We start from the raw sequence: 26,278 nt of genomic DNA, 5'->3' as shown, positions 1-26,278 counted from the left end.
AAGAGGCTGCACTTGGTTTGTATGAGGTGCCAGGTGTCACAATTTCACCGGAGGGCCAAATCTGCCCTCATCAAAAAGAATCCCCATCGGCCACCCCAAATACAGATTTTAGGGTTTTTATTGTTTAATTTACTTTAAAAATTTTAGTTTCATCGTACAGATGAGATGAATCCTGACTGTGAATTGATATCAAATATACGGACAGAATGTGGTTTATAGGGATTACTAATAGAGAACAGGACTGTAATTTCAGATTTCTGAGATGTCTACTTATTCCTTTGTAATTTTGCTTATTTTATTGCAGCCGGATCCATGAATAATACCATATAAATATGATGAGAGATGTTCTCGATATATGGTGACATATACCTATGAAAAGTTTCAGTGTGAGGAGCAGATGCAGACTCGTTTCCCCGGCCCAAACTACGCCGTTAATCGAACCAACGGCGGTGATACATCGACAAGGACACTAATAGATTAGAAACGGGACTGTAATTTCAAATTTCTGAGATGTCTACTTATCCCTTTGTAATTTTGCTTATTTTATTGCAGCCGGATCCATGAATAATACCATATAAATATGATGAGAGATGTTCTCGATATATGGTGACATATATCTATGAAAAGTTTCAGTGTGAGGAGCAGATTCAGACTCGTTTCCCCGGCCCAAACTACGCCGTTAATCGAACCAACGGCGGTGATACATCGACAAGGACACTATTTCCCTCGTAAATTTTCTTGATTAACGTCTATAAGCTGATTTAAAAGACCGCGAAGCCAGATAAGCATGGAATGATCATTTAAAAATCGTGACTCGTTAGCATCTTGCTTGCAAGGGAAAGGAACAAAGAAGAAATGGCTGTAGCCTCCTCTATGGCTTCAGTGAGACTGGTGAAAGCTTCATGGGAGTATGGGACACACAGCGAACCCTCGTCCCCAATCACAGTCACTCCAGCTCCTTGTTGAACAACAAAAGCCCTAACACAGTCCGTTCTCCAACCTCTCAAACCAAACAGATCACAACAACAACGGCCCCGGTTACTCCGAAGAAGAACTTAACTGCTTCAGAACTTCTGGACTTGAATATCCACAATCCTACAAAAGGTACTCAATTCTCTTTCACACACTCTCTAGTATCGCATTGAAATCGCCTGGGCAATCTTATTGATGTTTATTGCGTTTTTTTTTCTGATTTCAAATTTACAAACACAACAGAAAAATCGGGATATTTGGGTTCCGAGAAATGGTTGCCAGCTCTACGCAAGGTGAAAAGGCCTCGATCAATATACAATGCGGCGTCTTTAGCATATATTGGTGATTGCATATATGAGGTAAAATTGAGATGTTGTATTTTATGGTTCACATGTGGCGTGCCTGCAGGATCACATTGCAGTTAACTTGCTTGAGAATGTTCTTTTCAAATGATTTAATTAGACTTGGCTGATAATTCTAAGTTCTAACCTTGAATATTTTGGTATATCCTGTTATGCTTCGGGAATGGTGAGGATTGGTTAGGGGAAAGAACTATGTTCAATTTTGGACTTGTAGATAAAAGGAAGAAAAGAAACTATTCATAGAATCATAGTGCAAACGCCAAAAGTGCCTGCAGAATGTTTGTGCTATGAGAATTTTATTCTCATGGAACTGTTCAACCGAAAATTAGGTGAGGTTCCTGAATAGGTTTTTATTCTCTTACACACCTCTTGATGTGAAAGCCGCCTGTTGGGCTTGAAGCATGGACAAGCACAGGCCCACCTTGTGCTGAAATTTAATTAATTATAATGGGGTGACAAGGATCTAACACAAGACCACTTGATCAAACAGGTTCTGGTACCATCTCAAGGAACTGTTCAACCTAAAAGCTTAAGCTGTTAGGCAAGGTCCCTGAATAGGTATTTATTCTCTAAATTATAATATAGAAGATTAAACTGGGCAAGGTAACGTTTGCCACATTATGGTCAAATGTGAAAAAAAAAGGGGTGCAACCAATAGAAATGTAGTTTGGAAACATCATAGGCACTCTTCATTATGGTGCACTGGCCTGAATGCATACTCTGAAGCCCAGGTACTGGTCAATTGCATCTTGCTATGCCAGTATGCAGTCATCTTAATCCAATGAGGATACCTTCATTTTCCTATTGACTTACTTGTGTTGATTTCAAATTATGCAGTTATATGCCCACAGGCACTTCCTGTTTCCTCCTCTCAATATTGAAGACTATGATGATCATGTGAAAGCAATAGTATGCTGTGAAGCACAGGCATGTATTTATTCATATGCTATAGTCTCACTTTCCAGAAGCATCATTTGTGTATTTTAACCACACAGTTGTCATTGGGATCTATTGTTCTTCCTTCAGCTATGAATTATGGTTTAAGGGAGGAAAAAGGGCTGGCAAAGGAGAAGGGGGTGGCCTTACAATGGACAACAGGTTATGGTATGGTTGACAGTTTTATTGGGGGGGGGGGGTTATTTACCAAGGAGTGTATATGTATGTATGTATGTATGTATGTATGATTTTTTTTTAAATTAATTAATAAACTGACCTGCTATTGATAAAAATTTATTGTAAGGATGAAAATAATCTCTATTTTTTTCCTTTAGGACCGATCTTGAAATCCAAAGAGAAGCAACAATCAAGATTCAAGAGATAAGTAGAAAAATAGATTTCAGTAAGCAAGAATTTCAATAAAGAAGAATCTTCTAAAAAGAGTTTCCAAGAAATTGAGAAAGGATTCAAGGTTTGCATATTAAATGGTCTGGAAGGAGAAGTAGTTATTTGTATAAGAGATTACATAATGCTCATATCGGCTTTTCTGGAATTTCTTTTACTTTCTTCCTGTTATGTTTGCTTGGTGGGGAAGAAATGGTCTGTAAGGTAAAATGGTTATGGATGTTATTTGTTTTGTTTTGTTTTGTTTTCTTTTCTTTTCTTTTTTGTCTTATCTTGGTGATATCATATCACCTGAACTGAGATTGTATGATTTGTATGTATCCTTCTTTTCTTTTAATACATTTACTTACTATAAGATATCGAGTGTTGATGAACACTGAAAAAACTGCACAGATTTTTTGAAGTCTCTCATTTTTGTTGTCTTTTAGGATGTATTGCTCAAGAATCTTCTAAAGGGTGACTACTTGACAGAAAGAAAGGTTAATATGAAATGCTATCTTCTTAAATCTATTCCTTCCTATTCAAGTGAAATCTCCTTGATTTATTTGTTGAAATCTTGTTAAGATGATTAATAGATAGTTGGTACTTCATCCACAGGAGAAGCAAGAAGAATTTACTTTTTTTTTAACCATGAATTCACATTATTTAATAATATGTAAAGAGAACGCTAATGTCTAATGACCTTGATAACCTCATATGTGGACTGAGGTGAAGTGCAAAGAATGTATACCATTGTTCTCTGGGTAAAATCAAGGTTTTAAAAGGCTAAAGGCAGAGGCAAACTGGTTGAGTGTCATAGGGGCAAGGCATAAGTGTCAAGGCATTTTGAGGCTTGAGCCTTGAGAATAAAAAGGATATAATCCACAAACAATAAAGACATGAAAAATATAAAATTAAGATTTTATATGGCTTGTTTGATATATTAGAGATGGGTTAGAATCCTACTAGAGTACTTTTCTTTCCCTAAAATCTAAACAGTATAAGAACAATACCATATAAATCTAACTGATTAGTTCAGGGATATGAACCAATAATGTTTTAAGAGCAATGGATTCTTGTTTCGTTTCTTGCACTTGTATGCATCAATGTTTTGAAAATCGTAATTATATCATAAATTGTAGAGAAAGTTGAATCAAATTGAATTGAATTGTGAATCGTATCGTAAATCATAAGATTATTTCTATTTCTTACAAACTTGTCAAAAAATTAAATATAGATATATTAAAAGGCTAACTATATATAGGAAAGTGACTTTTATCCTATTTTTAATCTATATCTACCATATATTTACTTAAAATAATAGAATTTACCACTTATACAAAAGAAACCTAAGATGATATCATCAAGTTTGACTTGAAAATCAAACAAATCTACATACAATGGCCCTTTAACTTACGTATGATAGAAAATAAACTCAATTTCTAGTCTTGAGTAATGTAAATACATCATTTTCTAGTCAGGGTTTTAAAAAAAGTCTCCCATGGCAAAACTAAATATAAGCAAAAAAAACAAGCAGAGAAATAATTCTTAATTGAATTATAACCCGTATAGATCGTAAGATTTATGAATCAAATCGTAGGATTCAAACAAAAATTGTAAGATTTTTGTAGAAAAGGATTTAGACATAAGATTCAAATCGAAACCCTTGGGATTCATGATTCAAATCGTGAATCGTATCGTAAATCGTAAGATTTTGACAACATTGGTATGTATTCGTGAAGAGTGACCATCAGTGTGATGCATGTGACTCTAGAAGAAATAAATTATCAAGTATGGGGTAAGCAGACTAACATGTAAGAATAAACTATAAAGCATGAACAATACAAAACAAGAATAGAACAAGTTATTTCCATACACGTCTATAATGCATTTATTTGTTATTTTTTATATTTATTTATTTGTTCAATACACCAATATATACAAAACAAGGATTTTTTTTTTTTTTTTTGTCTTGAACTTCTGTTTTTCCCCTATATAACTTCATATTCAACATTAGCGTGCTGGTGGGGTTTGAGGCTAGCAAGGCCAGGCGGCCAGGCCTTTTTTTCCAGCCTCACCTCAACAGCCTTTTAAAACAATGGGTGACATTGTTTGATATTTCTGCTTTTAGGGCTGAACTATTCATTTTTTTTAACTTTTCATGAAAAGGAAAATGAAAGATTCTGAGCATGTGGAGTCTATCTATCTATCTATCAAATTAGGTTGGGATCCATGCTTGAAATCGGATGTTGCCTATATCATTTGCATGAAAGATAACATTACTAACTTTTGAAATTGTATTCATTTTGATGAACTATCGATAATTTCCATAGTTTAACATATAGGTGCAAGAAGCTTTTATCAAGGTTTCTAACTTTCTACTATCACTTCAAAGGCTTGTTTCTACTTCCTCTCTCACCGTCAAGTTTCATCTATTTTCTATCAATTCCCTTGGATCTAATCTGTTTTTCATTTTCCCATTTGTTTTCTTCTTTTTTATGGGCAATTTCTATAGTACTGAAAAAGGTCGGATTCAGATTCGGATCCAGCAACATCCAAATCCAATCTGGTTAGTGGAAACTGAAATCCAAACCTAATTTGAAATCTGATCAGATTTAGGGATCTTTGATAGGATGGATCTTGTTGGATTCAGATTTAATTCGATTCAGTGTTTTATTTCTTTAAAATAAATAAAGAAACTAAAAAATAAAAATAATTACTTTTTAACTTATACATAAAACAAATTTATATAAATATGAAATATTGAATTTATTTTATATGTAAATGTATGTATATAATAACATATAAAATTATGTATTAGGTATATAATTATATAAGTTTTATTTATTGAATATATATTATATTATATTATAAAGTAATCAAAGTTGCATTTTAATCGGATTGGATGTTAGATTGGACTTTAGAGTTCCTTGAGATTGAAAATGTGGTTTGCAAGGCATCAAGGCGAGCTTGGCGATAGGGGGGTGCCTTGTCACACTTCCACCTAGGCAATGAGATTTTTTTTTGAACAAAAATCATGAATTCTAGGGTAATTTCCTAGGTTCTATAGCAAGTAGCAACCCTCTTTCACTATTAATTGTCTATAATCTTCATAAGAAAATGTATAAACTTCATTTAAAAGATAGACAGTCCACATATTCATGAAAATAAATGGGAGAACAAAAAAAAACTTGAAAAATAGAGGGGTTGAGCCTCTATTTTTGTTCTAGTAAAAGAAGAAAAGAAAGAAATGATGAAAGGAGAAGAAGAACAATGTAAAGTCTGTTTTAACTCAAATTGAATAGTTTAATTAATAATGTTTGTTTGATTATTTTAATATCAAAAAGTTAAGAATATAAAGTATCCAACAACACCGTGTAAAACATATCTTGGTGATTAAGTGAGGTGACCCTCCATGAGCGCCTTATCACCTAGGCATCACTCTACATGTTAAGCTACCTTGGTATTACCTGATTGTTGCAGTTAGGTGGTATATCCTAGAGGTAGCCTCTATTTTATCTGATAGTGTGTTGTTCTTGTATCATTTAGTGTAGCAATAGAAAACATGCCTTCGTTGGGCCTTTTGTTTTTTCATTTGATTAATGGTATCATGTTTGTGTTTTATTGGATGGTCGCAGGAAATTGTTGTGACTTTGTGAACTCATGAAAACCAAAGCACCTAGACATGCACTCACTAGGTGATTTGGTTTATCCTTTGACTAATAGCATATCTAGGTTTTTATTAGAGGCTACAAGAAAGTGTTATGATTATGTGAACTCATTGCTCCACATGTTAGGCTTCCTTCATGTTTATTGATATTCCTAGTAAGGTAGTGGATCCTTGAGGTAGCTTCCATTTTATCATCTAGTAGTGGGCCATTCGTATTGCACTTGGGGTGGCAACAACAAGCATGCGCTCACCGGGTAATTTTATCTTTCATTTGATTGATAGAATGTCTATGTTTTATTGGAGGGTTGCAAAAAAGTGTTGTGACCATGTGGGCTAATAGAAACCAAATCACTTTGCACTCACAAGGTGATTTGGTTTTAAATTTGATTATTAGCATGCCCGTGACTTGATTCACAAGATAGTGTTGTAGCTATGTGAGCTCATTGAAATCAAATCACCTAGGCATGCACTTATTAGCTTTTTGAAAAATTTGAGTGTATTTTGGATGGATCATTTTTGAATAGCAGAGTTTGATTTGTTTACACCATTTGGAAGTCATGCCTTTATATTCTCACATTTTGTTTAGCATTAATGATTCTCATTAGTCGTAACCAATTAATTTGTACTCGTTCCTATTTTGAGCATCCATGGGCACTTTCTCTTTCTGATTATTTATATGTACATGAAAACTCTGTGAAAATACTTCTACAAGAAGTCTTTATTAATTGAAATTGCAAGGAAAATTGAGGAAGGAAGAAATTATTTATTGCATTTGGTTATCTTATATACACATCTTCAGGAAATGGTTGCTTACAACTTCATTGGCATTTTTCTTTCTTGTTTTCATTTCTATTTATTCATATATCTTTCTCTCTTAAATTTCCTTGCAATTTCTTATAATTTGAGTGCAGGGATGCTCTTCGTTGGGGGAAAAATATTTGTCCAAGGAAAACACGAACTACAAAGCGAGTTGGTCTAGCTGTGTATAATAGAGTTTCTTCATTGGAAACACTTGTAAATTTCCTTATACCTATGCATGCTGAGAGCTTCATAACTCATGTATTAAAAGGCCATACAAATTTTCTTTTTCCCTAGAGTTCAATTTCTAACTAGTTTAATGGTTGAATTTATTTATTGAAATATGTGGGATGAACTTATACATTTATGTGCCAGGCACCCCACTAAGGTAGCTAGCTTTGGCTAGCCACCTAAAGCATGATTTTACATAAAATTATATATTCCCTCCCTGGGGTATTAAACATTTAGGCCTAATACATTTGGCTTCAGTTTACCCCTTGTCATGCCAGCCCATCAGTAACATTGTTGACTGATCTTGAAATCTATGTTTATGTTGTCCTCAGCTCCATCGCAAGCTTTCTGATTTCCCTCATTGTGTCTATATTTCCAAGACTCTGCTTCATTACTTCATAGCTGTTAGAGCTAGCCGAATAAGGGTAGATTAGTCAATTTATTTCTGTTAAGTTATGTGCTTATGTGGCAGTCTTAATAGAGACTTCCTGTCCCATTCTTCTTCTTCTTCTTCTTCTCTTCTCCTGGTTCGGACTACTGTAGCTATAGAAATAACATGGTATCAGAGCAGGACGTTGCTCTCTAAATCTCCTCACAGATTCGTGACTTGATCCCTTTCTGTTTGTGACCTTATTTTTTCTTCTTTCTGGGCTGAAGAATGGAGAACACAGATTCGACCTAGGTCTGAGAACACCTCAGTACTTCTTTCTCTACGCAGAACCTGACTTTTTTTCAAGAGAACAACTTCAGAAGTGGATGGTCGACTGGAGCTCTCCATCGAAGGTTGGTTACCTTCTTTTTTTTGTGTTGTTGGTATTTCTGGGTTGAAAGCCTTCAAAATCTGTGGGGACTGATCAGAACCTAGAGAACTAGGTTGTTTGTTGCCTTGGTTCTTGGAAAAAGGTCCAAGAACAGGCTGTGTTTATAGTGGCCGAATGGTATAAGGGTATGTTTGACCCTTTTTTTGTTGGTCTGTAGTTGTTTTGAAGCCCTTGTTGGTCACAAGTGACCTGAATTGAATGACAGGTTACTGCAGTGGCAGTAGTTGCTGTTTTCTTTGGACTTGTAGTGCCCTCTGAAAAGGTCAGACAGACCTGTACCATGTGTGACAACTATGGTTGTGTGGTGGTGCTTGTGATGCTCAATCTCTATTGAGCAGCTTTAAGAGGGCTTGTATGCAGTCAGTGAGTTGTGTACCTATCAATTGTGTTTGGGGACTGCTGTAGTGTTTGGAAGTAGCATTTCGATTAGAAGTAGCATTGGAAGAGCATCATGGCAACAACTGGAAATGGTTGTAGTGATCAGAAACCTAGTGTGGTGATTCCCTCTGACTATCTGGGTGTGCAGACGACTTCAATTAAACTTAATGGTGAGAACTATGTACCATGGGCCAAGTCAGTGGAAGTTTTTCTCAAGGCAAAGAGGAAAGTGAAGCATGTGAAGGAAGATAAACCACCTGCTGACTCTTCAGGGTTGGATGACTGGGAACAAGTAGATGCCCAAATCATGACATGGTTATGGAATAGTATGGAATAGTATGGCTGAGGAATCTCCTACAAGAAATCGGGTTCTCCATGGATAGACCTATGAAATTGTACTGTGACAATCAAGCTGCACTCCACATCTCATCCAACCTTGTTTTTCATGAGAGAACAAAGCACATAGAGATTGATTGCCACTTTGTGAGGGAGAAGGTCCTTACTGGAGAGATAAGCACAGAACATGTGGGCTCAGGTGATCAGTGGGCAGATTTGTTTACAAAAGGCTTAAGCTTAGGGAGAGTGAACTATATATGTAACAAGCTGGGATTATATGACATATATTCTCCAGCTTGAGGGGGAGTGTTAGAACTAGCCGAATAAGGGTAGATTAGTCAATTTATTTCTGTTAAGTTATGTGCTTATGTGGCAGTCTCAATAGAGACTTCCTGTCCCATACTTAAGTGGGGGCAGTTTAGTCTTTATACCACTAATTAGAGGTTAATCCATATTAAGGGTCGAATGATAGGGTTTAACCTATTTGGTTCGACTGTTCTCTTCATCTTCATCATCATATGAATCTTCTCTTCTTCTTCTCTTCTCCTGGTTCGGACTACTGTAGCTACAGAAATAACAATAGCCATCCTATGATCACATATGAATCCTTTGTATTCCAACTATTTTGATGTTATTGTCCAAATAGAAGACTTTATTCAATTAGTTTACTTTAGAGTATCTCTAGTTATATAAATGTTTAAAAATGTGGAGGCATGAGACAGTTCAAAATGCAAGAGGAGTAGCCTCCCAAGCACAGAAGACTTTACGATGAAATATGTCTTGTATTAAGTAGAATGAGAATGCATAACGCTAGCTGAAAGGGAAAGTGGGGTATGTATTAAGAACTCCTTTCAGCTAGCATTATGTATCCTCATTTTCTTAATACAAGACGTCTTTAAGCAAAAAGAAAGAAAAAAAAAAAAACAAGAACTCCTTGAGGGGGCTAATGTGGTAATGCCTCCTTGTCCATGCAACTCGGGTTGGCCCGAATTGGGATTTTACACTGCTTTGAACTTGGGATTTTAGAGCAGGCCCATTCAATTTTTTGACAAAAGCCCAACCCGAGTCCGCCAAAGTTGTACCCTCACTCAGTAGGCTTATGCCTCTTATGTTCTAAACTACACCTCATGCCTCTAGGTATGGAATTCCTTGCATCACACCCACGCATTTTAAAACATCAAACCCAATGTTTTAAACCTTATTGTCTTTTCTAATGGTGGGGCCCCCAGACCAATTAATGTTACCAAGTTACCATTATTGCTCTAAATGCAAAGAAAATAAGAGCAAAGCTAACTAATAATGGGCTCCAAACCCATACAATAGACTTTGTAATGGGTTGTTTGTAAACTCCATCGGCATTACTTGTTGTGACTGGAAGGTTGAAATTCAGAGGCTAAAGGATTTCTTAGCCACTCAATTTGAGGTGAATGATCTAGGTTCCCTTGGGTATTTCCTTGGAATTGAAGTGGCCCGCTCACAAAAGGGGATCTTCATTTCTCAAAGGAAATACATCCTAGATCTGTTACAGGGTTCAGGAAAATTAGGGGTTAAGCCAGCTGACTCTCCCATTGATCCAAATCACAAACTAGGTGACTACTGTGGTGAAGTTATCAAGGATGTAAAACAATTCCAAAGACTTGTGGGGAGGCTCCTATATTTGTCCATGATTAGGCCAGGCATTGCTTATGCAGTGGGTGTTCTTAATCAGTTCATGCATGCTCCTAAGACCACTCACTTAGAGGAAGCCGAGAGAATCCTCAGATATCTAAAGAAGTTTCCAAGAGTTGGTTTATTATTCCAAAAGAATGATCAATTTAAGACTGAAGTGTATACAAATGCTGATTGGGTTGGATCAGTTGATAACAGAAAGTCCACTAGTGGGTATTTGTTCTTTTGTGGGAGGAAATCTAGTCACATGGATTAGCAAGAAACAAAGTGTGGTGGCTAGGTCTAGTGCTGAAGCTGAGTATAGAGAAATGACCCATGGGGTGGCTGAAGCTATGTGGATAAAGAATTTGTTGAGTGAACCGGGTTTTCCTGTTGATAGCTCTATGTCCTTTTATTGTGATAACAAGGTTGCCATCAAATATTGCAGCCAACCCAATTCTTCATGATAGAACTAAACATATTGTGGTTGACAAACACTTTATTAGAGAGAAAATTGTTAATGGGGAAGTGTGCACCCCATATGTTAGTTCTAAGGAGCAACTTGCAGATATATGTACAAAAGGCTTACATCACTCGTGGCACGATGACTTATGTGACAAGTTGGGCATGATTGATATCTATGTCCCAACTTGAGGGGGAGTGTTGAATAACTTAGTCTTATTTCAGTTTAGTGCTGCAAGGACACATATGTTATTGTACTTTACTTTATCTTTTGAATGGTCGCCCTAGTATAAATATTAAAAAGGCTGGCGCCGCGGCTGACTTTTTTCTCTCCAAACTATTTTTCTTTTCTCTCTTCTCTCTTCTCTCTTCTCCCTCCTCTTCTCTCACTATTCTGAGATCATACTGCATCTTTACCAAGGAAACAATATTTCTTATGCCATGGGTGTCCTTAGCCAGTTCATGTATGTCCCTAAGACCACTAACTTAGAGGCAGCCAAGAGCATCCTTAGGTATCTCAAGAAGTTTCAAAGGGCTGGCTTGTTGTTCCAAAAACATGGGCATTTGAACGTTGAAGTATATACAAACGTTGGTTGGGGTAGATCTATTGATGATAGATCTACCCCAACCAGTGTTGAAGCTGAACATAGAGCAATGTCCTATGGAGTGGCTGAGAATATGTGGATAGAAAATCTGAGTTGGGATTTGTAGTTGACAGTCCTATATCTCTTTTTTATGACAATAAGGTTGCCATCAGTATTGCAGCCAATCCTGTCCTGCATTATGGGACAAAACACATCGAGGTGGGCAAACACTTTATTAGTGAGAAACTAGTTAGTGGGGAAGTATGTACTCCCAATGTAACTTCTGAATAACAGGTTTAAGATATCTTCACAAAGGGCCTACGTCACTTGTGGCACAATAACTTATGTGACAAGTTGGGCATGATTGACATCTATGTCTCAACTTGAGGTTGAGGGGGAGTGTTAAGTCTGTTAATTGTTGTATACTAGTGCCACAGGGGCACTTGTATATTTTTTACTTTTATTTTTTATGTTGCCCTAATATAAATACAGTGGCTGGCGCCACCAGCCTATTTTTTGCCTCTCTAATCAACTTTTCTCACTTCCTCTCTTCTCTTCTGCCTTCTCCTCTTTCCTCCTTTTTCCTTTCAATTTTCCTCCTTTTATATCAAGAAAACAGTAGGATTTTTCAAAACAAAAGGTCTTCTGTGGAGATGGTTAGGCAGATCAAATGGACTCTCATTTGGTGGCTTAGGTGTTGCATCAGTTTTCTGCTTTTTATGTGGGTGCTTTCAAGGATGATTAGTTATCCATTATTTGTTTATTTATTTTTGCTGAAGATATGCTGTGTTTTAGTACATGTTATACTGATACATCTTGCATGTATGGCTTTTTGTAAAGATCTTGACGGTACCTTTCCCTCTTTTACAGTAATACAATACTAAAAAAGCATCTCTCTCTCTCTCTCTTCATCTTATTAACTTCTTCAGTAGGTTGGATATCAGAACATATGATAACAAAACCTTTAATATGGAATGAATCAGTATATCGGTTTTATGAAATTATCTAATAATGTAATATTTTGTAGGTTGGTTATCTTTGCCTGACTAATGCGAAGCGTTTGGAAGAAGTAATGCAAAAACTGGGATTCTTAACAGGTGCTTCTACCCAATTGATCATAGAGGAAAACATGTAGTGACTGGTAAGTTAAAATAAGGAGTTTGCTGATCCCTTTTTAGCTCATTCTTTTTATCAAAATTTTCCTTATATTGAATATAAGTGTGCTAGATTTTTTTTGCTTTATATGAATCTTATAACCATGTAAGATCCCACTTGGTTTGCCCAAATATCTTGTGAGTCCTTGGATTATGCCATTGGTTTTCTGTTCCTTCGTTAGTCCCATGTTTCTATCTATTAAATATGATTACAGTTTTGTGCTTCCGAGTAAAAGCTCAGATTCTCAACAGCAACAATGCATACTGTCCAATTTAGATAATTCTCTTTTTGTTTTCCCATTGTGCTCCACCCGTCCAATTTTTAGCTATAGGAAAGATGGAATTATTAGGCAAATTCAAAATTTGGGTTATCTGTGTCGTCATCATCATCATCATCTAAGCCATGTCCCAACAATATGGAGTCAGTTATATGAATCCTGTTTCGCCATTGCATTCTCTTCAGTGCCATATCCATTGTTAGACTATGGGCGCTTAAATAATTTCTTATTACTTCCACCTAAGTCCTTTTTGGTCTTCCCCCAGCTGTTCTATCCCCTTCAATTTGTAACCAATCACTTTTTCTAACAGGTGCTGTAGATGTTCTATGCACATGACCAATCCATCTCAATCTACTTTTTCTCGTTTTATCACCCTAGTGGAGCTACTCCTAGGTTCCTTTACATGACTTCATTTCTAACTCTGTCCTTTCTAGTTTTACCACTCAACTATCTAAGCATTTACATTTCTGCCACAATCATTTTTTGGACTTGCTGTTTCTTAACTGCCGAACACTGCTCTGTACAACATAACTGGCCTTGCAACTGTTTTATAGTTTTTTCCTTGGGTGTCTGTGTCCATAGATAACTGGTGACATGGATTATTGTTTTTTTGGGCATTTTAACTGACTGTACGGTGTACAAAAGATATGTTAGAGGTCTTCTTTGAGACCCCCCTCCCCCATGTGATCTGTCATATTCATCATTCAAGTCCTAGACTTGCCCCAGGTATTATAGGTAACAAGTTTGCAGATATTATAGGTAACGAGTTTGCAATGGCAAGTCATGGTTAATGGTTCAAAAAGACAAAAATATTACTTTTATGAAAGAGGAGGGGACTTACTGCTGAAATATTGATTGATAGTGTTTAGGTTAATTGTTTTCTTTTGGTAGGGGAGGAGGTTACTGAGTGATGATGTCTGTCAACCCCATTTTGTTGTTTCAGCACAGATGGATTTCAATGCATTACAAAATTACCCTTGCCAAAATTACTAAGATTACTTCATTAAAACATGTATAACTGCAGATTTTTATCTTCAGTTTTAGGCAGAAAGTGATGCTTGTATCAAGGATAACCTGATAGTAGTGGGCACTTTTCAATTTTATATTCTTTTGTTCCACTTGAAAGGCCTCATACAACATCTGTCAAGGACACAAGTCTCCTGTCAAATAATTATCACATCAAACATTTTGACAAAGAGAAAAAAAAAAAAGACTAGGGGAACAAAACAAAAACATGTCAACTTTCATGACATTAGGCTTATTATACTCTGCCACAGCCATAAAGGTTCAGGACAAGAATCAATAGAGAAAAGTATAGCACTGACAAAACCAATAACAAAAGTACAGCATTGACAAGTATCAACATGTCAACTTTGAGACAATAGGCTTATTATATTCTGGCAGAAGCATAAAGGTTCAGGAAGCATTGGCAAAACCCATCAAAAATGGACGTAGGGTCCATATCATACATGCATTGGAGTCTAACACCCCACAGATTTTTGAGGACACTTCTATGTAATAGTTCCTTTTCATCTCTTAACTTATTTGATATAAACAAACAGCTAATGTTCAAGATGAATGCCATTTTTCATGTCAAATGTTGCTTAGTAACAAAGGCAGCATTTTTTGCAGGTATATAATGTTAGAATTCAAAAAATGCGAACTATTTTAATAGTATATACTATTAGAGAATAAAAACCTATTCAGGGACCTTACCTAACACTTAAGCTTTTAGGTTGAACAGCTCCTCGAGATGGTATCAGAGTCTGTTTGACCAAGTGGTCTGGTGTTCAGTCCTTGTCACCCCCATTATAACTAATTGAATTTCAGCACATGGTATGGACGGGCCTGTGTTTGTGCACACTTCAAGCCCAGGCTTTTGTGTCAGGGGGCATGTTAGAGAATAAAAACCTATTCGGAGACATCACCTAACAGCTTAAGCTTTTAGGTTGAACAATTCCTTGAGACATACTTTTCTGTAGACATGTAAAGGAATCTATGTTTTCTCATCTTGCGATTCTTGCCAAGTCAGACTCTTGGACACGTATTGAATTCTGTCTCCTGTGTGCCTGTGCAACATTGACCCAAGCACAACCCCATGACATTGGATTGAGTTGGGCTTGGGTTGTCGTAGTCTCTTCATTTCATTTTGCTGTATAAAAAATATTAACTTCTTAGACTTAGGGTTAGATGATTAGGGTTACCTAGCTTTAGCATTAATGTGTGTAAAGACAAAGCCATGGTGTCTGATGAATATTGTACTTGTGTTAACATCAAAAAATCTTAACACTTGAACTTAAAATTGTTGATGAACATGCATATACACATACATATGCATGCATATCTATTTATAAATATGTTAGAAGTGATCTGCTACAAGTTGAAGTGGCTAGAAGAACTAGGAGCAGACCAAAAAGGATAAGGGTTGAAGTACTGGGAAATGATTTTTATAGGCCATAATTTAACAATGGATACAGCACTAAATAGAACAGAATGACCGAACAGGATTCATGTAACTGACTGGCCCAATCCCATATGGTTGGAACAAGGCTTAGACGATGATGGTGATGATGACAATGATCTGCAAATATGAATGGACATCTTGGGTTCAGGTTGGATTGGATTGCCTGAGGCCTCAATCGTAACCCAACCTGGTGTTAAGTCAGGTTCATAATTTTCAACCCTTACCTAACCTAACCCGACTTTTTTGGGTTGGGTTTGGCCAACTTGTGAACCTAGTACTTAAGTTGTTATTATGAGATACTTAATGGGACACAACTGGCTGTGGGAACATGGCACAGTACAAGTAACTAGTGGTAACAAGCACCATTAGAAGACTCAATTATCATTCCAGTGAGGTTTCACCTAACACCAACTTACCCAATAGTTAGTTGGTTCCCTTATTTAAAATTGGTCTTGGGCAATAGATGGAAGATCATTTTTTATGAGTTATGCAAGAAAAGTTAAAAAGACATCTTTAGAAATTTGACCAAGTATTTTAAACTGGTCAATTTTCTGGAAAACCCGGGAAAGGAAATTACTTAGGCAAACAATTGTGTGATTGTCATGATAGGTCTTGGGATCCCAAAAAGAAATTCCATAAAGGGTGATGTATTGGAGAAAATGACTTGTAATTTCATAAGTTAGATGGCATTTTCTAAATGAGAAAATTTGCATGACTATTTATGATAGAAATTCTCTTGCCCCAAATTCCTAGTTGCCATCTCCCTTGTCGGCATTTACAGTTAATGTCTTTGTCGGAACAACAACTAGCAGGAATATCACCATCTTTGCTGAAATGGTCCACAACCGAGCCACTGCAGCTACTATGACCATGTTTCATTCTTTGACCTCCTTCACTGAGCCTGTCAACATTGTAATATCTGTGACAATCAAGGTGAGAACCGTATGACACTTTTTCTTCCAACCCTCATGTAAAAGCATCACCCCCCAGCCAAAAAAAAAAAGAATAAAAAAAATGCTCCCTGTTCATATTAGAAATTCCAGCACTAGTGACTGGGACTTCTTTTCAATGTTTCTGGGTGTTTCAATTGAGGGGGTTAGAAAGGACTGGGAACCTAAGCCTGTGCCTTGGAAGGGGAGAAACCCCATTTCCTAAGAAGAGGTGGCAGAGGCGGTTGCAAAGGAGAGAACAGAGAAGGGAATGAAGAGCAAAAATCTAAGGGTTTTCAGCATCAAAATATTTGGCCATGATAAGCTATATTTGAAGATTTTGGGTGTATATTTGGTTGTGATCAGAAATCAGAATGAGTAGACCTTCCATTTAGATGCCCATTTCTTAAGTTTGGTCTATGGTTCAGTGCTTATTTACCTCTACAGGATCTTCTTTCGCAAGATGTCTCAGAAGTATAGAGGTGATGGTGTGCTTGCCAGAAAGTGTAGACTAACCTTGGTCTTCATGTCTAATAGTTGAAAGAAGAAATGCTCCACGTTCTCAAATAAGTGAATGTCTACTATTCAGTTCATTCAAAGAATCTTTGGGTTATGTTTACATGGGCAGTTTCTCCACAGATGAAGGAAACCTACATGGCTACATGCATCTATGAAATTACTCAATGAAACACTTCATTGGGTTATTTCTTATGCTGTCTGAACAAATTAAACACTTCAATTACTCAATGAAAGCCATTAGGTCCATACAATTTAAGGTGGTAAGGTACCATGTGAGAGAGTTAGTGGAGACTGCCATAGGCATCGCCATTACCAAAGATGCAAAAAACCATTGTGTGTATAGCATTGTTTCTTTTTATGGCCTCAGTAACCACACAACGTATTAAGAGTTCTATACTTTTCAGAAATTATTGAGTTCTGCGGGTGCTATGTAGGATATGAGACATAGTTCAGGTGAATGCTTGAAGCAAACTGGAATCTACATAACATCATATCCCAGTGTTTATGAGCATTACACTCTTCCTCTTGATCCAACAGTTTATAGAGCAAAAGCAGATTTTATTTTTCTAAAATTGAGATGGTTTCTCTAAGCAACAGCTTCAAATTGGCCGTTACTGTGAACAAGACATGTATAAGTCTAATGAAAAGTAAGGCAAGGTCTAGTTGTGTTCTCTATGACATGATGGGCCTAAAAGCAACCCCATTTTGGCTGTCATCAAGAAAAAAGGAAATCTACGGTTCTCCCACAAAGAGATTAAGAAATGGTAAGAAATAGGTATAGGCTCGTTTTATGAGCTTTCAAAGAAGTCCGATTGACTAAAAACCTCAGCTCCATAAATGTATTTAATCAGTATGAAATGTGGGCTTGTGACTGTCAACCACTTCTTTGTAAATTGTTCTAAGCAATCTTCATATCAAAATAATCAATGTGAAATCTTTTTCTGACTTCCATGTAAATTGAAGTGCTGTAAGCAATTTCAGTCACATTCTTTGCTGGACTAATTAAGGAAGAATTGTCTGTTTTCAGCACTTGATCACAAGGTAAACATCTCTAATCAATGACAGGTTCCTAACACCTCTTTCTGAATGGATAAGGATGCCAGTGTTGCATCGGTGCTCATTAGGAACCACCATAATTTAGGTCCGTTTCTCTCACTAATGGATTTATCATTTATATGGATGATGTCTACAATTTGGATTGAACAGACAAGGCAACTGGATCAGTATTAGAACTATACCATTACATGATGAAATATGGATAACCAACTCAAATAGAATCAACACGTCAGCAAAACCTTGCTCATACTAGAGACTGTTGCCATGGATCATGCTGGTCCAAGCAAACCAAGGAGTTTGGATATGGTCTTCATCTAGACTGAAGGAGAGAGCTATGTTGAATTTGTGGCAAATCCATCACGTAACAACTAACAAGGATAAGGAACCACTCATTCCTGACGAGGATAGATAAGTCTCCTTTTCTCTTTTTTTTTTTTTTTTTTTTTTTTTTTTTTTTTTTTTTTTATCGTCCGTTGCAACATTAATAAAGTGGTGCTGATCTAACGTGTAACGGCTGCATACCCGATGACAGCAATGGGAGGTCATGTTCTGATGTGGCAGGCAGGGAACACTAGGGTCCCACCAGATTAGCTGAGGCGGCATCCTCATCCTCCGTCTTAATAATTATTTCTGGTAGAGCTTGAATTGGTTTTAGGTCTGGATGTGTTCAATGATCACACACACTTCAGTGATGACCATTGCTCATGGATCTAATAAAGAAAAGCTTGAATTGAAAGCATAATTAAAAGGGAATCACGTAAACATGGAATTGGGCCCCATTCCATGGAAAGTCCAAATCCAGGATGTTGGCAGGGACGCTGAGGCCATGGACCCATGATTGAGTTGGTTGAAATCCAATGCCGCCATGATGTCATGGATCGGACCCCAGCTAATTACCATTACCAGAGGGGCAAAAGGTGCCATAAACTGGGGGAATTATGGGTTTGGTCAATTGTTCTGTGGGGGTCGGAGGTTGGCTGTTGCCCTAGTGGTTATGGCATTGACCCCTGAAAGCTGAAAGCATTAGTTGGGTCCCAACTGAACCCAGAAAGAAATAAAAAGGAAAACGATTAGGAGTTGGAAGCTTCAAACTTTAATAAAAGTGTGGAAAGAAAAAAAAAAAGAAGCAATTTATGAGTTCGAGTGGAGTGGTTGGCATGGATGGGTCATGCATGTATGAAGTAAAATTGTGAAACAATTGGACGTCAAAAACTTGGGATGGATTTGCAAAGGAAACAAAGAATTTGGGTAGTGAGATATGGATTTGGATCCTGGAGAATTTGGAGGTGGCGGTGGTTGAGTTAATCATGTGTAGTGGTTCTACTGTCAATCATGTTGTGCTGGAAAAAAAACAAGGATTAGGAAGATGTATCTACGCATTAATGAAATAGGAAACTGTGACAATTAAGGAGGGAAAGAAATTAGTTAGGAGGTCGCTTAAGAAACATGAGTTAGGCAAAACCAAACCGATAATAATACAACCACTGTGTTTAATGTTTGACATTATACAATTAATGAAAAGACAAGTTTTTAAGAGTTTTTGGATGTCCATAGGGACTGGATTAGCAGCCTCTACATGTCACATGTAGGGGTGGATGGAGACTTCGTTAGAGTTTTCGTTGTTTTGGTAGATGATGGAGACTTTGATAATTAATGAACGCGATTAGTGATAGCAGTTAGCAAACAGTGCTTTTAATGTCAATAGCATCAACACTCAAAAAAGGCACTCTTAATATTTGATCAAATCCATCATGTGGTCCTTGCTCTTCTGGTCCCCAAAACCACCTCAAAGAAAGTTAAAGCAGTAGATGAATGAGAATTGTATCCCATCCTTTATTCATAATTTACATATTTTCTCAATTTAAAAAATCTATTCAGTTTTCCATCTCGTCTTTATTACCTTTAGGCCCAGTTCATGTTTTAGGAAGTTATTTATCGAGGTAAGTGCATTTATCCGGTTAAGATTTTCTTAAAAAATATTTATCCAGACTAGTGTATTTATTTATTTTCTTTTATTTTTTAAGTAAATAGGATAATAACTGTTTTAGTCACACAAAGTCATTATTAAAAGAAGAATAAAAAAAAATCATTATTAAAAGGGATAATTTTGTCCTATTCAAATATGACAATTTTTCCTTAAGTGAAAACGTTAGTTTAGATTTCACATAAATCCTATTGGCTAACTTTCTCCCTTTCAAGACCGGGAGCCCCTAATAGGAAGTGTAGGGACTCAAAATTGGCGAAGACCCATCTCATCATCCACCATCCACTGATGTGGGGGGGGCCCGCACTCTCAACGAATCTTGAATTGGAAGAGAATGACAACACCCTACGGGTGTCTAATTCTTCATAATCTCTCTCATTGCGATGTGTATTGGTTCGTGAGAGATTTCTGTAATTGATGTATTTCAATTTATTTAAAAATGGGATAGGCATAAAATGGAGGACCATCTAATTGACTTTACGTAATCGTCTCTACTCTCTTTCTAACCATTACATTTTGGGTTGTAACCCAGAAACTTACAAATGCAAGCTATTATGTGACTACGAGTTTTATCCCAGCTGAAGAGTGGAGTCGCAGACCTCTTCCTCAATTTGATCCAAACTGAAATGAATCCGCTTTAGATGTGGTGATATTTTAATAGAATAAAAGCCCTTTACATCATTGACTTGGGCCTACTGCCTAAATATAAATATGGGGAAATCTTGAATTCAACAACTGTAACAGAGGGCAGTTGATTGATTATGAGAAAAATTAAGAAATTGGGGGCAAAGTGGTTGGTGTTATAATAATTGATCCATTGCCGTTTGTGACGGGCATTCTCTCTCTGTCATCCAGGTAGAATCCCCCTTCACCAACCATTTCTTTTTTTCAACCAAAACACTCTGTAGTATTTGGTATTGGTCTCTGTTTTCCTTTCCTTTATCTTTTTCGAGCAAACTTTTTAGGCAGTTCAAAAGGGCAGTTGCATACACAGAAATTCATTCAAAACACATGTTATTGGTTGAAAGTGCACCATCAAACTTTGGTCATTTTTTTTTTATTAAAAGAGGATGATTTCCATCATGTTTCCAGTACATGAATCTTTTTTTTGTAGTAGCCAGTACATGAATCAAGTACAGGATACCTGTTTTTTTCCCGTCTGTTATATGCAAGCTATGAAAAAGAGAAGAGGAAACAGAAGAATTCTAGTGTCTGAGGAATCTCTCATCACTAGACAATATGAGTAATGCTTTATATTATATGCAGAGTGATGGGTTATGTCTTGTCAGCCACTTCCGTGACATTGGTGAGGTTCAAAGTTAAGATATGTGTCAAGATATACTTGGGAAATACCAGGATTATCATTGGATAGGCATGAATATGGTAACAATTAGTAAAACCCATATAAATCTAAATGAAAACATACATCAATTACATTAATTTCACAGCTCAATTTGTTATGAATTTATAAGAGAAACATACATTAATAGTTTGTATAAATCAACATATCGGAAATGAACAGATGAACCCATGAACCCACCATTACAAAGTAAATATGCATATAATGCATTCAAAATTAAATAGTTTATTATGAACCTGAATGTCAAACATACTGTAGATCAATTTTGTATGGATATTAAATAAACACATTACAAAATTATAAGTTGTAGTTGTAAGTGGCATATAATTTTGTATTATATTTTAATAATATGAAAATAAGTATGTTTAATATAAGGCTGTGTACACTTCCAGAGAAGACCCCTCATTCGAACTTTTCAAGTGTGTTGGGCTCATGTTATTTGTTTCTTATACGGTTGCTGGCTGCCTTTTGAAACATAAGAGATGAGACGCCCAGACGGAGTGTCCGTCAGTGGGGGAGATAGGAGCTTCACATTTCAGGCCAAAACAACACATTACACCGTTTATGTTCAAGCCTCACGTGAATATGTAAAAAGAGTTAAATAAAAAGACAAAAGAAAATTGTCTGAGCCCGGGTTCGAACCGGGGACCTCTAGTGTGTGAGACTAGCGTGATAACCAACTACACCACCCAGACAATTGATGTCTTAGTATGACAAAATTCTTACTAATAGAAATAGGAAATGTATATTGCGAAAAAAAAAAAATACAATACCAGAAAGACTTCGACCAATCAAACCCAATGGATTTTGATTAAAAAAAATAGAAAGACCCACCTAATCGAGAATTCATAAAATACAGGAAGAGAAAGAAGGGATAAAGGAGAAATGGGCATGAGAAAGAAGGGATATATATTCTCGACGCATAATAAGAGACACTCAACACTGTTGCCATGGATCATTTGGGCCCCAACCAGAACAAAAGAAAAAAAAAACATTTGGAAAGTTTGGATATGGCGGCCGCGAATCAAGAGCCACATGGTGTAGATGTGGCAGACTCATCCTTAAAACAAGATAAAACTCCTTTTTCTTAGGGGGGTTTGCGGTTTGGGGAGGCTAAAAAGGAAGAACACCTCCTCTCCCTTCAACATCTAACATTAGCTGAACATTTATGACCTTACGTGTTGTTCTCTGCAATTCAAATGAATCCAATTGAATCTTGTCTTCTTCAATCAACATAAACAACATGTGTCACGTTCTCTCTCTCTCTCTCTCAAGGATTTACGTCTAATTGGAGGACTAAACAGCTTGCAGCTAAGAGGCTGCTGGCACCTTGCCCACCTCCACCCTCAAGAAGAATATAAATATATGTTCTTTTCTAGGCTATGAAAATGGTGGTGACTGAAGTTTCAAAGACAGAAATCATAGAATGGGACCCCTTCAAATTAATCTATATTTTACTATTAATAGATAGAGAGGGGCAGTGTTAGTGTGTTACTGCTACTGAGCAGATCCACATTGTAGAAATAAAAAAGATCACTTTCATGGGACCCAAAACAGATATAGATTATTGAATTGGATGGTTAACTGGGACACGACATTATGAAAACTTAAGACTTTCGGTCATCGATTCTTCATTCTACACAATTTTTTTTTTTTTTTCTATATTATATCTACATAACTAAACTCTGCCGATATGAACTTGTCTTATTTGCCAAACTCTCATGATTTTAACCCAATGGCAAAACAGGATCCAGGCTTAAATGATTAGGATGATGTCTATACAACTGGATCACATAACAAAAATAAATAAAATAACAGATCCATATTGTACATTAGCGGACCTATAATGGTTGAAGCAGTATTGAATGATTTAATACAAAAATAAAACCAATGGTTCATGTAATGATCAGATAGTTGGAATAAGACTTAGATAAACCACGCATTATACAGCAATACAGCCGAAAGCAAGTGTGATACTTGATGCAATTGGGAGTTGAATTGATTGAATTTTGGTAGTTGGGTTCTTCTCATTCCCTTGTTTTGGTCAATTAAATTGGCTGGTAAGGATTTTATTTTTTGAAAAAGAGAGAGAGAGAATTCTTTATCAAATAAAAGGTGAGATATTTTACCTTGACTGAAACGATACATTCCTTTAGATAGGAATGCAAGTGGATAAAGGTGAAGGATCCCATTACGCCAGTTGAAGTTGTCGTATTTATCTGTAGAGAGTTTTTATTTTGGTAGAATAAGTACACGGTTAAAGGTAGCATCATTAGCAAAATCTTTAATTTCTCAACTTTCTTATGTAATTTCTTAATGAAAAGATAGAGGAACCATTACTGTATTTCTTTCCCAATATTTTATCTTATTGGGACTAATTGATAACTCATCAAAGAGGGGGAAAGACAGGAACTTTAAAGGAGGAATGGAGGACCCGCAAGTGAGACATTTTTGCCCAACTTGACCCAAAATGGATTAACCAATTACTCAACCTAGCTTCCTTTCCTTTGAGTGATTCAATTAGGCTATGTTTGATTTGAAGGAAAAAATAGGGAAAGGAAAGGCAAGGCAAAGAAATCTTTATAAACTTTGTATAAGTTTTGATATCTTTCCCTTCCTTACCCTATATTTTCCTTTAAAACAAACATAACGTTAGAGAAAAAAAAAAAAAAAACAGATGGATGGTCTTAAAAAAGCAAATGATATTGAAATTTGTAGAATGCAGTGGATGGAGTCCAACTTTTGGGTAGAACAAATCTCTTAGGAGATGAAGTTTCCATTGTCTCACTGCTATGCCTTTTGTGATACTTGTGGGGTACCCTAATTAAATCAGAAGACAGAAAAAGGTTAATGTAAAGGGAAGAAGGAAAGCGAAAGGGTAGTTATTCCATCATTCTACCTATAAAATAATAAAACAAATGAAGGAAAGCAAGAAATAGTTGGAGGATCACTTAGTGAACATGGGTTAGGCAAAGTATATCTATTAATTAAAGCATTCATAATGAAAAAATTAACCTAAGAAAAGATAAACCTGGAATCAAGTAAGCCCATAGAAAGTAAATATGTGAATTCAAATGCAATGCAGCATAATCACTTACCTTGGGATAGTTAATTAATCAGAGAGTGTCATTATCACACCAAAAAAGAAAAAGATAAGATACCTTTATTATAAACTGAAGAAATTGGTGGCCTTTATTGTACCCTTGGAGATGCTGGTGGTGATGGTGGAGGATAGAATTAGTCAGTGATCAACTTGATTAATTTCAATGATGGCAAGGGACGGGTTACTGTAACCAAATTTGTGAATTATGTGGTTGTAACTTGTGGCCAATGTTTTGGAAACCGGACCAGCTGGGTCATTGAAAACTGGGTAAACCGGATTCTTTGACATTTGTTAGTTGAATGCTTGGAGGGATGGTTCATGGTTGTATCCTGAATTTAATGGGTTGGCGTGCACACTGTTGGTATCCTCACTGACTCAACCATTTAAATACAACGGAAGAAAGACAGCTCAGACGGGAACAAATCTCTGTAGGTACGTACTACTGCAGCCATGAGGAGATTATACTAGGGATGCAACGAATCGGCCCGATCCGAAATACTGTAGGTCCAATCCAATCCGATCGAATTTTATAAATATCAATTTGAATTCAAATCTGATTAAGATGTAGGATATCTGAATTTGATCCGATTTGAATTAATTTGAAAAAATAATAAATTATTAAATGAAAAAGAAAAAAAATAAGTGTTTAAATAAAGAAAAACAAAAATACAAGTATTCTTTCAACTATTTTTATCAATATATATACATGTTTTATAAAAAATATAAAAATTTACAAAAATGCACTGTAAATAACATGTTTATGAATAAATAAATAACATATATACATATATTATATATTAATAAATAAATACATCTATCTATATATATAGTGAAACAGTCGACGGCACCATGCCTTTCCTTGCTCCAAACCCCCATTCCTAATTACCTTTTTTTTTATTTTTTTAATTCTTACCCATTAAACTAATAAGGAAATAACATAGGATTAACTATTTCTAACAACCATAAAGAAATAGGGATTTGCTTTTCTAATGTTTAGCCAAGTGGCACCACTTTCTCCTAAATTATTTCTAATTCCTATGTATCTCCTAAATTATCTCTAACTCCTATGTATCTCCTAAATTATCACTAACTCCTATTTATCTCTTAAATTATCTCCGATTTTGTAGAGACTCCTTCCTCAATTATATCTAATTAATATTTATCCTCTCCCCCACTTTTTATCTACATCTATCTAAAGAAAGTTTCAATTAAAAATTTTCAGAATTATTTAAATATTATAACGAAATTATATACTAACTTTAAAATATTTATTCAAAACACCAAAATTAATTATCATAGAGTTAATAATATTCATATTATTAATAATTCTATATTTTTACAAAATTCATCATGAAATTATGCAGTAACAATATAAATTATAATTTTATGAATTATTCAATTTAAATGTTATTCAAATAATAAAAACTTAACATTAAAAATTAAACATTAATTAAATATTTCAATAACTAAATATCTTAAATAAAAAAACATTAAAAATAGCTAAATAATTATATAACAAAATATTTAATATTATATAATAACTAAAATAAATAAAATTCAAATAATGAAAATTTTTAAATATTTAAATAAAGAAACCTTTAACATGACTAATGTTTAAATATTTAAAATAACAAAATTATGTAATAAATTTAAAAAAAAAATCTTAAAAGTAGAAAAATAATTATAATAGATTTCATAATATTCATATTAATAATAATTTAATATTTTACAAAACTAATAATGAATCATGTAATAATAGTACTAATTATAATTTTATTAAATTCAATAAATACTTAATATTTTAAAATTTTAAATAACAATATTATTCAAATAACTAAATAATATTGTAA

The 26,278-nt window shown here is 35.5% G+C and overlaps 1 protein-coding gene and 1 non-coding gene across 12 annotated transcripts; one reads left to right on the top strand and one right to left on the bottom strand.

Annotated features, from left to right (window-relative positions):
- Positions 1 to 605: 605 nt before the first annotated feature.
- Positions 606 to 19,100, top strand: LOC104600727 (uncharacterized). 11 transcript variants are annotated; one of them, XM_010263833.3, is made up of 6 exons: positions 606 to 1,104; positions 1,216 to 1,331; positions 2,172 to 2,261; positions 3,104 to 3,154; positions 12,609 to 12,722; positions 17,953 to 19,100. In XM_010263833.3, the coding sequence occupies exons 1-5, from the start codon at positions 903 to 905 to the stop codon at positions 12,714 to 12,716; spliced, it is 567 nt and encodes a 188-aa protein (XP_010262135.1). In that variant the 5' UTR covers positions 606 to 902; the 3' UTR covers positions 12,717 to 12,722; positions 17,953 to 19,100. The 11 variants fall into 11 exon arrangements, with proteins under 11 accessions (XP_010262135.1, XP_010262134.1, XP_088749803.1 ...); XM_010263832.3 differs by having other exon boundaries at positions 17,991 to 19,096; XM_088893677.1 differs by lacking the exon at positions 17,953 to 19,100 and adding an exon at positions 16,854 to 17,874.
- Positions 19,101 to 21,946: 2,846 nt separating this feature from the next.
- Positions 21,947 to 22,020, bottom strand: TRNAV-CAC (transfer RNA valine (anticodon CAC)). The gene has a single exon. It is a non-coding gene; the product is annotated as a tRNA-Val (tRNA).
- Between the last annotated feature and the right edge of the window lie 4,258 nt (positions 22,021 to 26,278).

The sequence above is a fragment of the Nelumbo nucifera genome, chromosome 8 (assembly GCF_055504915.1).
Source record: "Nelumbo nucifera cultivar China Antique chromosome 8, China Antique-T2T, whole genome shotgun sequence".
Taxonomy (NCBI): Eukaryota; Viridiplantae; Streptophyta; class Magnoliopsida; order Proteales; family Nelumbonaceae; genus Nelumbo; species Nelumbo nucifera.
Note: the sequence above shows the minus strand (reverse complement) of the source record. Positions and strands in the feature narration are given on the sequence as shown.

Coding starts and splice junctions, on each gene's coding strand:
- LOC104600727 (XM_010263833.3), top strand. CDS start 903: ATGGGAGTATGGGACACACAGCGAACCCTCGTCCCCAATCACAGTCAC. Junction 1,105..1,215: donor TATCCACAATCCTACAAAAG/GTACTCAATTCT, acceptor CAAACACAACAG/AAAAATCGGGATATTTGGGT. Junction 3,155..12,608: donor ACTACTTGACAGAAAGAAAG/GTTAATATGAAA, acceptor AATATTTTGTAG/GTTGGTTATCTTTGCCTGAC.